Source organism: Mya arenaria, chromosome 15 (assembly GCF_026914265.1).
Source record: "Mya arenaria isolate MELC-2E11 chromosome 15, ASM2691426v1".
Taxonomy (NCBI): domain Eukaryota; kingdom Metazoa; phylum Mollusca; class Bivalvia; order Myida; family Myidae; genus Mya; species Mya arenaria.
In genome coordinates, this window is record NC_069136.1 from 52675876 (window position 1) to 52689436 (window position 13561).

General features: G+C 36.2%; 1 protein-coding gene across 1 annotated transcript; it reads right to left on the bottom strand.

The window, feature by feature from the left end:
* Positions 1-846: 846 nt before the first annotated feature.
* LOC128219744 (eukaryotic initiation factor 4A-I-like) lies at positions 847-12047 on the bottom strand. The gene is made up of 10 exons (XM_052927701.1): positions 11934-12047; positions 10933-10987; positions 10464-10596; positions 9943-10082; positions 7798-7966; positions 7360-7469; positions 3476-3619; positions 3128-3265; positions 2597-2766; positions 847-1847 (listed from the first exon to the last, which is right to left on the bottom strand). The coding sequence occupies exons 1-10, from the start codon at positions 11960-11962 to the stop codon at positions 1703-1705; spliced, it is 1233 nt and encodes a 410-aa protein (XP_052783661.1). The 5' UTR covers positions 11963-12047; the 3' UTR covers positions 847-1702.
* Positions 12048-13561: the final 1514 nt, after the last annotated feature.

The window sequence follows — 13561 nt, forward strand, 5'->3', positions numbered from 1 at the left end:
CATCAGACTTGTATTCTGACCCAGCATCATACAAATTGGGATAAATAATATTGAATTTCGGAGAAACTTTGGTTCACTAGTATTTTGATCAATTTTAATTACAATTGGATATAACCAGTGAATTTATGACGTTGATTGTTAACTCTGTAAGATTTGACCTAGTGACCTAGATTTTAACCAAATCCCATAATCCAATAAAAATCATTAAAGATTCTGAAATTTTTGTTCTGTAAATATGGGCTGAAGCGGATATCTTCCGACTTTTATGTAGCTTGCATCGGTATTGTCACTTAATTTTTAAAATTTGATAGAATTGAAAGTCTGCCATCTTACTGAAGCAAGAGAGTTTGGAGCCTTAATCTATACCAGGTGTACCATTCTGATCTGGGCAGATCGCACAAGTTGTTCTTTTTAACTTCACCAAACTTGGTAGCATTGTTTGTGGGTATAATTTATCAAGGTTCAAAAACTAGTGGCCTGTAGCGTCATTAGAATTGTCAAAACTTGACCAAAATTACTTACGTTTAATAACATTTAATCTAGTGGTCTGAGCAGAATGGTCAGAGTGACCTGGGTACAGGCTAAGTCATACCAACACAATGTCAGATTTGGAGAGGTTGTCCAATGTATTATCTATCCTTAACATACAGCGTGAGCTTCAGTACTGTAAGTTCAACATAGGTGATATTTTTAGACTTCTAGTGAAGTTTTTTTTACATTATAATTTCAAGATACTTGGGTAATGTTTACTATGCAAGGTATGCGACTTCTCCAAAAATTCCAATATTTTGTGTTGGTTCTTCTCCTGTAGCAAACCAAATGGGAAGGAAACGACAAAACAAGATATGAAATTGTGTAATTTTTTAATACACCTATGGCTTTGTTTGATGACAGTTTTCAATTGATACCGCTGAATATCTGTAGCCCCAGTTTGATAACAATGATATATAGAGTCATGCACCCTATTCTCAGAACAGCCTTCACAGCCAGAAACACTTGATTTTATCACATCCATAATTGGACTACAGCTAACAAATACAAATAACTACAAAAAAAGTTTTAAACTTGATTTCAATAAATTAAATAAAAGAGAAAGAAACTTTTGGTACTCAACGATTTTGAAGGAGACAAATACTGCCAATATTACAGAAGCACTTAATAATATATATTTACAGCAAAATAAGGGGGCGAGAGACCCTAAGGATCTTAAAAGGATCCCTAAAGGGCCCCTTACGGGTGAACCCAAAAAATGGGAAACACTCCCTTACCACGTGACCTTTCAAAGCACGATAGTTCACATTACATTAGACAAATAATGAAATTTCAAACAATTATAAAGATAAATGTTGTATATACAAGTACTATAACATCAACATGAATGCAAAACAATCTTAAGTTCCCAAAAACAGCTTAGAAGCTATGAAAAGGGAGTCCAATGGTTCAACTTTTCACAGGCTAAAAACAATCGCTGTAAGGTAACTTATCCAACGCAGTCAATATAATGTCACAGTTAATCAATTGGTAAAATCCTCTGCTTGCAGAAAACTAGAATAATCGCAGTTTTGATAAAAATTGAAATGTCACGTGTACCGACTCAATCTCAGTACAAATGACGCAATATCGCAATATATGTCGCAGTCGATAATCCGTCGTGGTAGTAGTCTCAGTGAAGCGCGGTAACAACGATAACAATCCAATTGTCCTAAATGAGATCTGCAACATTCATGGGCATCTCTTCGATTTGAGTGTTATAGAACTGCTCTATGTCACGTAGAGTTCTCTCATCATCCCTCGTGATAAAGTTAATGGCTACTCCCTTCCTACCAAATCGCCCTCCTCGACCGATTCTGAAAAACATTTAATGAATAAGAATGAGAAATCTTGAGAATTTTTAATCGACTTCTGTTTTAACAAAGATAAAATGGCATAAATTTCCAACCTGGACAAGTGGCCGCCTGTCTTAAGCAGCCACTTTGACCTTTTCCCAAAGGTGGCCACTTAATAATACAGGTTTGACTGTATTTACAAGTCTTCCGACTCATATGGAACTAGTCCTGTTTTCTCTTAGTCCAATAGAGAACATACCAGCATTCTCAATCAGAAATAGCCGCCAACCAAAATGGCCTCTTGTGAAATTTCAACCAGATAATACTAATTCTAATTTCTTTTAATAAAAATAAATTATTTGGTTCAAGTTATTCTTGCCAAGAAGTTTGCAATAATGAAGGAACAAGTACCACAAGGCTCATCAGGGAGTAGACTCAAATTAACATACTCTCTATATTTTTAATTGTGGACAGTCTTGTAGTCGATACATTAACTACACAAGGCACCATGGGAACAAAACTGCCATTTTAATATAGCATTTGAATGAGACACAGCAATAAGATTGAACTGCCATGACACTTTAAAATGCACTTGCCCCAATTTCTCGAAACTTCTTAAGTTTAACAGGCTTGAAAATGACTACATATCTCAATGTTGTTAAATAGTCATCATATATAATAATGTTATCAAACGCTTAAATTGATGGCAACAATCAGACATGCATAGTACAACTACACACGAATCCCAACTCAACATGCTTGCATCTCACCTATGAATGTAATTTTCCCTGTTAGCGGGCAGATCGTAGTTGATGACAAGGGAGACCTGCTGTACATCAATCCCACGAGCCAACAGGTCGGTGGTGATGAGCACACGGCTGGAGCCGGTACGGAACTCACGCATGATCACATCTCGCTCCTTCTGGTCCATATCACCGTGCTGGGAGGTGTGAAAAGAGAAGTTTTTTAATATTGGATACAATAAGACAGCCACAAAATTATAGTAATATAAAATTACACAAACCACATTAATTAATGTAAGAATTAAGGCAAATACTCAAGTTTAAAAGTCAGCAGAACCAGTCATCGAAATTCAAGTTTGGATGTACATGCTCGAATTAATACACAAGTGCTTGGCATATAATATTTTTTGAACCAGTATAAAACCCAGAACTTTAGCAGGCCCAAAAAGCATTGTAGAAGTTAGGGCTTTTGGGCTTATGCTAATTTCAACCACTGTTTAACCCTTCACAATGGCAGGCACATATTAGTGAGAAGTAAAACATTAAAATATTCATTACCATGGCAGACACGGTGAAGTCTCGGGACAGCATTTTCTCTGTGAGCCAGTCGACCTTCCTACGTGTGTTACAGAATATCACAGCCTGGGTGATGGTCAGAGTCTCGTACAAGTCGCACAGTGTGTCCAACTTCCATTCCTGAATAAAGACATCAAGTGTGACACTGTTAAACATGATACTATACATACATTAATTGGTACTGTTTTCGGTAGCGAACTGTGGTCCAACTCCTTGAAACACTATAGAATTAAAAAAGACAACACTAGTAGATACCGTGCTCAAGTGATCCAGATTGAGCTTCAAGCAAATCATAAACATCATGTACAATGAAACAGAAGGCTACCATACCTCCTTCTCCACTTGGATGTAGAACTGCCTGATACCCTCAAGGGTAAGCTCTTCTTTCTTTACAAGAATACGGATTGGCTCACGCATGAATCTCTTCGTCACTTCCAACACTTCATCAGGCATCGTGGCTGACAACAGGATAACCTGCGGCAAGATATACAAGGCTCATCACTATGATATTACAGAGTTAATGTTATTAGAGTGTTCACTTCATCAAAAGCAAACTTCAATTTACTAGGATCCCAACTGGCTCCAAGTTATCAGAGGGCAGGGGCCTAAAACATCAGTGGGGATAAGAGCTGCAGCCCTTCCACTGAGGACAGAAATTTGGAGCAAAGGAAGGAATTCTCAATTCAACATTTTTTAATAAACGAGTATTTGTTTGTATGTCAGCCTATTGAGGTGAGAACACCCATTACTGCCCACACCTCACCCAAGCTGGCATAATTTTCTCTCCTTCCCGTTGACGACCAGAAGGGTCAGTAGACAAAACTGGTGCTTTTTAGGAAGATTGTAATTCATCTTAAATAAAGTTTTTAAGAAAGTTCATGACTCGTGACATTTGTGATTCATTTTTCCTGCTATGCTTAAATATATACAGATAAAATAAATGCCATATTCTAAACCTCATCAAAAATTAATTTACAGTGATGATTAATTCATTGAATATACAAACTGATTATTTGTCTTTTAAATCAAGTGCTTAAATTAATGATGATCAATAATGAAATGGAAAAATATGCTTTTTCTATAAATGCAGCGATGAATGCTTGCCTTGAAACTAAGCCTTATGCAGAAAGTACAGTATAATGTTCAACAAATATATTAATATGGTGTCACACAATTATTGGGGAGAGGGATATCTTTCAACTAAATTCAGATGAAATTGCCATAAATCAAACAGCTCTGCTACTGGGAATGTGTCAATAGTTCCAAATTAAATACCATCAAAGATTGACCAGATAGGATCGTGAGATTATTTCAATGACTGAAACGAAAAGGACAATTTTTTGAATTACAAGTCTGTACGACAGCCTATTGAGGTGAGAACACCCATACTGTCCACACCTCACCCAAGCTGGCATCAATTTCTCTACTTCCAGTTGACGGCCAAAAGAGTCAACAGACAAAACTGGTGCTTTTTAGGAAGATTGCATTCATTCAATTTATAATAACAAATGTAAATACTTGTTCATGCTTAAATGATGTTTTAATCAGCGTCTTAAACAAGGGCAATAACTCTGGTCTAATTGATGATCCTAAATCAAACTAGGACAGCCTCATTTTCAGAAAAAAGAACAAGAGCAAATCTTTGTGCAACCACTAAAAGTGATTCTTAAACCATATGCTGATGCATTTGACATCTGAATATTGGACTGTATGTCAGCCTATTGAGGTGAGAACACCCATTCCTGTCCACACCTCACCCAAGCTGGCATCAGTTTCTCTACTTCCCGTTGACGGCCAAAAGAGTCAAAAGACAAAACTGGTGCTTTTTAGGAAGATTACATTCATTCAATTTAATATGTTGCTAGCCGATACATTTATCAGTGAGGGCAAGAACTTGGGTCTAATCTATACTATCCTCAATCAGATTATGAAGGCTTATTTTCAGAAAGATGGACAGGGAAAATGTACATACAGCCCCTTAAATAGAAGTAATTCATAAGTAATTTTTAAATCTTATGCCAATTTATTTGACATCTGAATATTGGACTGTACGACAGCCTATTGAGGTGAGAACACCCATACTGTCCACACCTCACCCAAGCTGGCATCAATTTCTCTACTTCCAGTTGACGGCCAAAAGAGTCAACAGACAAAACTGGTGCTTTTTAGGAAGATTGCATTCATTCAATTTATAATAACAAATGTAAATACTTGTTCATGCTTAAATGATGTTTTAATCAGCGTCTTAAACAAGGGCAATAACTCTGGTCTAATTGATGATCCTAAATCAAACTAGGACAGCCTCATTTTCAGAATAAAAGAACAAGAGCAAATCTTTGTGCAACCACTAAAAGTGATTCTTAAACCATATGCTGATGCATTTGACATCTGAATATTGGACTGTATGTCAGCCTATTGAGGTGAGAACACCCATTCCTGTCCACACCTCACCCAAGCTGGCATCAGTTTCTCTACTTCCCGTTGACGGCCAGGAGGGTCAATAGACAAACTGGTGCTTTTTAGGAAGATTGCATCCCATCTTAAGTTATGTTGACCAAACCCTATTTAGTTATTCCCTTTATATACACATATTGACACTAACTAGGTTTCCCTTTTCCTTCAATGCCATAATGTAAGAATGAACTATTCCTTGCATGTTTCAAACATCGTGAAAAAACAACTTGAAGCAATATTTTTTTATAAAATCTATTGGAATGTACAAACCAATTATTGTTTTTCATAACTGGTTCAAGAATCATCAATATTTAGTGACATTTGATTAGCAATATTGATTAGGAATTGCAAGAATATACCATTTTATTACAGCAGCTGCTGGCTCACAAAATGAAGAGTCTTGTTTGGTAAATTTTCTAATGAAACAAGCATAGAATTATTAATATAGGTACTTCTTAAGTAATTCTGAAACCATATGCTGAATCATTTGACATCTGAATATTGGACTGTACGACAGCCTATTGAGGTGAGAACACCCATACTGTCCACACCTCACCCAAGCTGGCATCAATTTCTCTACTTCCAGTTGACGGCCAAAAGAGTCAACAGACAAAACTGGTGCTTTTTAGGAAGATTGCATACCAATATTATTTCCTAACTGCTTAAAATATTGTTTTAAAATCTTCTTCATTATATCATAAAAAGATGGCATCACTGAGGCATGCCTGAGGACCTATCTCCATATTTGGCCCTCAAATTCTTAATTGGGCTTAGGCCTAAAAAAATAAAATTGTTTGGTTAGGGTTACATCCTTCTCAAAAATAGGTAGGCTTTTTATGCCCCCACAAAGTGGCGGCATATAGGGTTGCCCTTGTCCGTACGTACGTCTGTCTGTCTGTACGTACGTACGTCCCGAAGATTGTTTCCGATCTAATTCTTGAAAACCTTTTGTCCAATCCTCACCAAACTTTAAACACATGTTTGTGACCATAATTATTTAATATCTTGATCAAGTTCGATAGTCATGGAAATCGCTTTAGTCATTTAGGAGTTACGGCCCTTTTTTGCCAAAAATACTTCAAAAATATATGTTTCCAATCTAATTCTTGAAAACTGTTTGTCCAATCCTCACCAAACTTTAAACACATGTTTGTGACCATAATATCTTGATCAAGTTCGATAGTCATGGAAATCGCTTAAGTCATTTAGGAGTTACGGCCCTTTTTTGCCAAAAATACTTCAAAAATATATGTTTCCAATCTAATTCTTGAAAAGTATGTGTCCAATGTGGATCCAACAAGTTTTTTCCTGCCTGAATGGCGCCATATAACCTATACAGTCTTGCGATGCCGTAAAACCCAACTCAACTCAACTTATCCTATATGTGCAGATTATCCTGAATAATCATTATGGCTTATTTTCTGTGACAAAAAATCGAAGTGGGGGCATCCGTGTCCTATGGACACATTTCTAGTTTTTATTATTAGGTTTTATATAAGAATATCATTTTCATCATTGGAGAATGGTGTTAAAGCTATCTTCTGTATAAGCATTTAAGGTTTAAACTACATATTGAAAATCAATTAAAAAAAAACAACGAAAAAACTGACTATAAAAACGGTAGGGTCGGCGCCTATTCCGTAGGTAGGGTCGGGTAACCCGAACCAAATTCCTTTTTTTTAGGCCTTATGAATTTTTTAACTGGCCAAAATAGCGGGCGTTTGGAAAATAAAGTGAACAGTGGTTGAGGCAGTATTTACCTGTATATCCTGTGGCATATATCTGAACACATCATAGATCTGATCCTTGAATCCCCGAGACAACATCTCGTCAGCTTCATCAAGCACAAACATCTTGATGCTTCGGGGATCTGAAACAAACATGCATTTTCAATTATACTGAATGAAACAGTACTTCTAAAGCCTACTAAATATACTTTAGTTGAGTTACCCCAACATACCTACGAAAAAGATGCCGACCCTACTGTTTTTAAAATCAGCTGATAATTATTTTTTTTAATATGTTTCAATATGTCGTTTAAAACCTTAAAAAATGTATACAGAAGATAAATTAAATGTCATTCCCCAGTGATGACAATAACGTTCTTCAAAAAAAGCCTACCTTTCCTACCTGTTTTGGAAAATGATGCAACCCCAAACCATTTCACATCATTCCAAATTTATTTTAATAGTAATTACCAAGAGCTCTCCTGTTGATCATGTCATGGACACGGCCAGGAGTTCCGACGACCACATGGACGGTACTGCTCTGCAGTTTCTGTATATCGTCACGCACAGCAGTTCCTCCAATACAGGCATGGCACTGGGCCCCCATGTAGTCTCCTAGGGCGATCATCACCTTCTGGATCTGGGAGGTAAAATCAGTTCGGTAAATAAATATTTCATTAATTTTGCTAGCAAACAGAGGGAGCAGTGTTCATCATTGACCTACAATATTTGAATTGTTATTCAAAATGCAACTCATTGTTATGTAGTCAGTGCCTATGAAAAATTTCATTTTCAATGTTCATATACAGTGTTCGACGAGGACACCAATTTTTCGGGAGGGACACCTAAACTTCGAAGTGCGGTATTCCGTCGGAACACTTAAATTTCTGACCCATAAACGCTAAATATCAATAAATAAGCAGCATTTCATTACTCTATTACCTATATTCAGGTCCCCCTAAATTCCTCGACAGTGCATGACAAAATGATATTATATTATTATTATCGCACACACCAAAGCAAAAGTATAGCTGACTTTTTTACTATAGTTACATCATGAATCTATAAATAAACAGGTCATGTCACAGTGCGCATGCGGGTTAACGCTTCCGTTTTGTTGTTTACATTATTAACAAGGTCAGAGGTGACAGAGATTTATTATCGGCAAACAACTTATGTGGAATTATTATGCGTATGTGTCAGAACCGCCCAAAAAAGATGCCAACAAAGCTGACTTTGATGCCTTAATGATGAGACCTTACAGTAGTTACAGTAACATTTACGGCACAAAAGACCGACATCCTACATTCAACATTCTTTGTTAATTGGCATTCAACTTGTCAGTATTATTTGTTAATTTTAAAGACATTTATTTTAATGCTTTGATCAAAACAAAATAGTAATAAAATTTGCAAAGTTTAATTAATTATCTAGAATCAATTTATAAAATTTTACGACTTTTTGGCACCAAAAATTAACATACACAATTTTTGGTAGTCTGCTCTTCCAGTATGCACGACACCTGTTGGGCAGTCTGATTGATTTATCAGCAGCTCTACTAAATATTGACTTGAGTTTTCACAAGCCAGATGTAATATTCCTACTGTTTCTCAATAAAAGGCACCGACATATGACAAGACGACCATGATGTATTTTATGCGTATTTCCCGAAAATCTAAAAATAGTAACATCAAGTTTTTGTTTACATTGTATTCATCTTTGTTTTTGACTGGGACATTCTACCGCTTTTGAACCCAATCCACCGACTTCTAGAGACCCAAATACACCTCACTGCCATTGCCCGAGGTTCACATGTCTGACATTCAGTGCTACTAACTTGTCATTACATGCTATTAAAAACATGTATAATAGGGTGTATACTTGAATTACAAATTGAAAAGTAAAAGACACTGTATGTTGAATTAAATATTAAAACAGGCTCAACAATGATAAAAAAAGTTAAAAAGTGGAAGGGACTCATAATTTCAGGAAGGGACACCTGATTTCAAATGTTGGTGTCCCTTCGGGATCCCTTGGAAAAATGGTTAGTGTCGACCCCTGATATATATACTTCGTTCATTCCCTTGGTTACCACTCCGAAGAAAACAGTATATGCTGTTAATGGCAGAATAATTGGTATGAAAATTATTGCCAATAGAAGGTGTTTTAATCATTCAAAAAAAAGGAAGTAGTAGATCATATGTTACATATATAATAACAATATTGTATGTCAGCCTATTGAGGTGAGAACACCCATTACTGTCCACACCTCACCCAAGCTGGCATCAGTTTCTCTACTTCCCGTTGACGGCCAAAAGAGTCAAAAGACAAAACTGGTGCTTTTTAGGAAGACTTTTTAATTTAAATATTGCCATGGTTGCTATGAATTTAATCTACATGTACTTGAAACTACACTACAAACTTCGCATTTTATCAGATTTACAATAGACAAAGCGAGTTAAAACCACTTGTTCGATTCCTTTACTTTAAAAGCTGCATTATCTTCATCATTGAAGTGTGAGGTTCAAGGAATTCTTAATAATCTCTAATCACTCATATGCAAGCACAATCTAATCTCTAGTAATAAATTATAAACATCGACAAACCACTTTTTACCTGCTGTGCAAGTTCTCTGGTAGGTGCAAGTACCAGCGCCTGGCACTCAGGAAAGTCAACCTTGAGTTGTTCCAGGATTGCTATGGAGAATGTCGCAGTCTTTCCTGTACCAGACTGGGCTTGGGCTATCACATCCCGGCCTAAAAAAATGGTTTTTAAGATTTTGCTTAATATTAAAATTTTGTTAAAACTTATTCAGTATCAGATATGAATCATTTTTGTTACAATTTCTTTGTTCAATCAAAATCTGGATTTGTCCTGTGATAACTATAGTGTACTAGTATAATATAGTGTTTCCTTGTTTGGAAAATGAAAATAGAAAACACAATTTTTATAGGTACTATACAGTTCAAATCACTTTATCTTAAATGCAGGACATTATATCTAAATTTACCATACATTCTTATGAATATGATTTGATCTTGATCCTTTTACATAACTCAAAACTCCAGTTTTAGAAAGATGAATGTCAAAAAGACAATTCATTCATTAATAATAAAAAACTCATTTCATGTACAAACCTTTAATGCAGGGTAGAATGGCTCGGGCCTGAATAGCCGAGGGTTTTTCGAAGCCATAGGCATAGATTCCTCTCAGGAGTTCCTCGCGCAGACTCATGTCATCAAAGTTATCCACCACCTGATCCCAGTTACTCTGAAAGAGAAGCAACCCAAAAACATGCAATAATAAGCTTTCGTATCTAACTCCGACATAATCAGAATAGGGAGTTTTCACAGATTTCGATAACCACAAAGTGTTGAGATTTCTAATAAATTAGTGTTTCAAAATAAAATGAATGCATTGATTAAGGAAAAACCTTTTAATATTTCATTCATGCAATATTACATTGGAAAAATCAAACCAGGAAAAAAATACACTCAACCGCAACTTACATCAATGGTGTAGACAAAAAACTCACTGTATGTACACTTTCTGACCGAGTTTTAAAGTTCAACATCATCTTATAAATCATTAGTATTATGTTCTCACCTCAATGATGCCATCGGCGACCTCCTGAATCCCTTCCTGAGGATTCTCTTGAGGCCTGCAAATAAAGATCTCAATGAAAACTCAGTACAGAACTTGGTCTTTGAAGAGGGTCATTCAAACTTAAATGATAATAATATTTAAGCTGAGCAATAATTAAATTCAGTAGTTGTTGTGCAAGGTGGTTGTCGTGGAATAAAGTTAAGTATTTGTCTAGCAGACATACAAAGCTGCAGCACAGAAATGTGAGGTATGGATGATTTGAATAGAGATCTGTGTTAATCTAGTATGTATTTGGCAAACGGTTGGGATGCCTAATTTTTTCCGAGAAGACGATGTACACAACTTGAGGCAAGGCAGACATGCAGAGAAGCAGAAAACAATAAGCAGAAAACAATTGAGCGGTATGTTGAACATTTTAAAAAATGTTGTATAAATTTTGTAGGCGAGGGGCGTGGTGCGTAATGCAAGGGGCGTTGGATGTGCTTGCACTCATCTCATAGACAACATCCTGATTTAAATTTAAAAATGTGACAATTTGTTCTACAACATATCAGGATGTATATTTTAATCATAATACCACAAATGAGAAAATCAGTGTCATTAGACTAGACTGTCAACAATCATGTGATCGTAACATTTTAGTAATTTTCCTTATCACTAGTGACTACCACATACGGACTATCATTTAGCCAGTTTCACACAGTTCCAAAGCATAGAAAGACAGCAATTTAACTCATCTAAACCAACGACAACAAAACAGATAGTGTTCAGTGATTATACATGTCCAAGCGTCTTTCTTTTAAGGAAAAATCTTTCACACGTGCCATGAGTTATGTCCGCCATGACACCGGCTAAATGAGACGGATTGAAAATGTAGAAAATAAAGGGATTAACACAAAATTCATGAATGGTAATCAGCTACGATTGTTCATACAGACTTAATCTTTGAAACAAACACAGGAACAACGTTTTATTTACACACGATTGCAAAAAAAACTTACCGTTCTGATTCAGCGGTATAGTTCGACATGTTCTTGCTAAAAGTAGCGCGAATAAAGGAAAGAGACACGGATCGAATCACGGAACGGAAGTAGTCGAATAAATTATTTAATTGTTATAATTATATTTCGTATTGTAAAACAGGCTATTATGACTAACAATTTGTACATTTCTGAAATACTCCTATTATACGTAATTTATGGAATGCATAACTATTGCGAACTCTTTCTTATTGCGTGGACGTATCACGGTAACCCGTCTCAAAATGACGTCATCCGATGTAGTGGTATAATCGCGGGAGAATACTCAATCTCCTACGCAGTGATTTCCCTTGACAAGCAGAACGCCGGCAAATTTATAATCAAGTAAAATAAAGATTTATCTCATTATTTAATAGATACCCAAGATAAGAAATGATGACTGGTGATATATTGATGATTAATCGTTTGCAGGATCGCCAACTTCCTTACAAAGAGATATAAGTATATGTGTTGTGGTGAAGGAGAGCAATACCAACATGTACAAGTGGAATTCGGGCCACTTAATTCTCTTCCCCTGCCACATCGACGACTTACCAGATAGAGCCAAGTCCCATTTGTAAGATTGTCTGCAGACGGCTGCCACATCTACAAAGCCATCAACAACATTACTGAGTACAACTAACTACAACAAGACATTAGAAAAATGCAATCTTGGGTCGACGACTGACGCCGCATGATGCAGTGTGTAACTTTAATTTATAACTTTGAACGCTAATTTATACTCGCACTCGGACAAGTCCCATTTGCAGTGTGGACATACCACGTGGTTTGTGACGTCACATTTAGTTATAACGTGAAGTAAAATACCGCTCGACTCAAAAAGGATTATCGCTGTTAGTGCGTTATTTTTATATCATTTTTTTTATAAAACCTAGCGGAGGCTAAGCGGAAAAATGTACACTACACTCGGTTACTTAGCGACATGTTGACGAATTTATAGTTTTTTTTAAAAATCGTGGGCAAATGCTGAAAATGGACAAAATAGTGTTTGTTATGACGAGAAGCAAATTACGTTTCTGGTCCAAAAAGTTGTTTATATATATATTCACCATGTTTGCCATAAAACGGAAGTCTCGGAATGCATATTTCTATCCTCAGGATGTATACATACCTACAAATAAGGCATACAGTATATAGAAATATCAAATGTTTGTATTTTGTTATGACGAAAAGCAAAACCTATTTGGTTATAACGAAAAGCAGTTTTTGGGAACAATTGCCGACCTCTCTCCATCTTGCAATGAGCCCACTTTGAACCTGTTTTGCAATGAGCATCGGTTACAATATTTTGTCCATTTTCAGCATTTGCCCACGATTTTTTAAAAAACTATAAATTACTCAACATGTCGCTTAATAACCGAGCGCAGTGTACATTTTTCCGCTTAGCCTCCGCTAGGTTTTATAAAAATTGATATAAAAATAACGCACTTACAGCGATAATCCCTTTTGAGTCGAGCGGTATTTTACTTCACGTTATAACTAAATGTGACGTCACAAACCACGTGGTATGTCCACACTGATTTGGCGAGTGCTCCGAAAAAGATTGTTAGTCATTTAAGTTTTTTTGGAGCATATTGCACAGGCAGAAT

What these genes read in the sequence shown, in the direction of transcription:
- LOC128219744 (XM_052927701.1), bottom strand. Translation starts at nt 11,962, where the DNA reads ATGTCGAACTATACCGCTGAATCAGAACG. An exon ending in TATACCGCTGAATCAGAACG is followed by an intron (nt 10,988 to 11,933) that starts GTAAGTTTTTTT and finishes CTTTATTTGCAG; the next exon opens with GCCTCAAGAGAATCCTCAGG. An exon ending in TCGCCGATGGCATCATTGAG is followed by an intron (nt 10,597 to 10,932) that starts GTGAGAACATAA and finishes CTTCTCTTTCAG; the next exon opens with AGTAACTGGGATCAGGTGGT.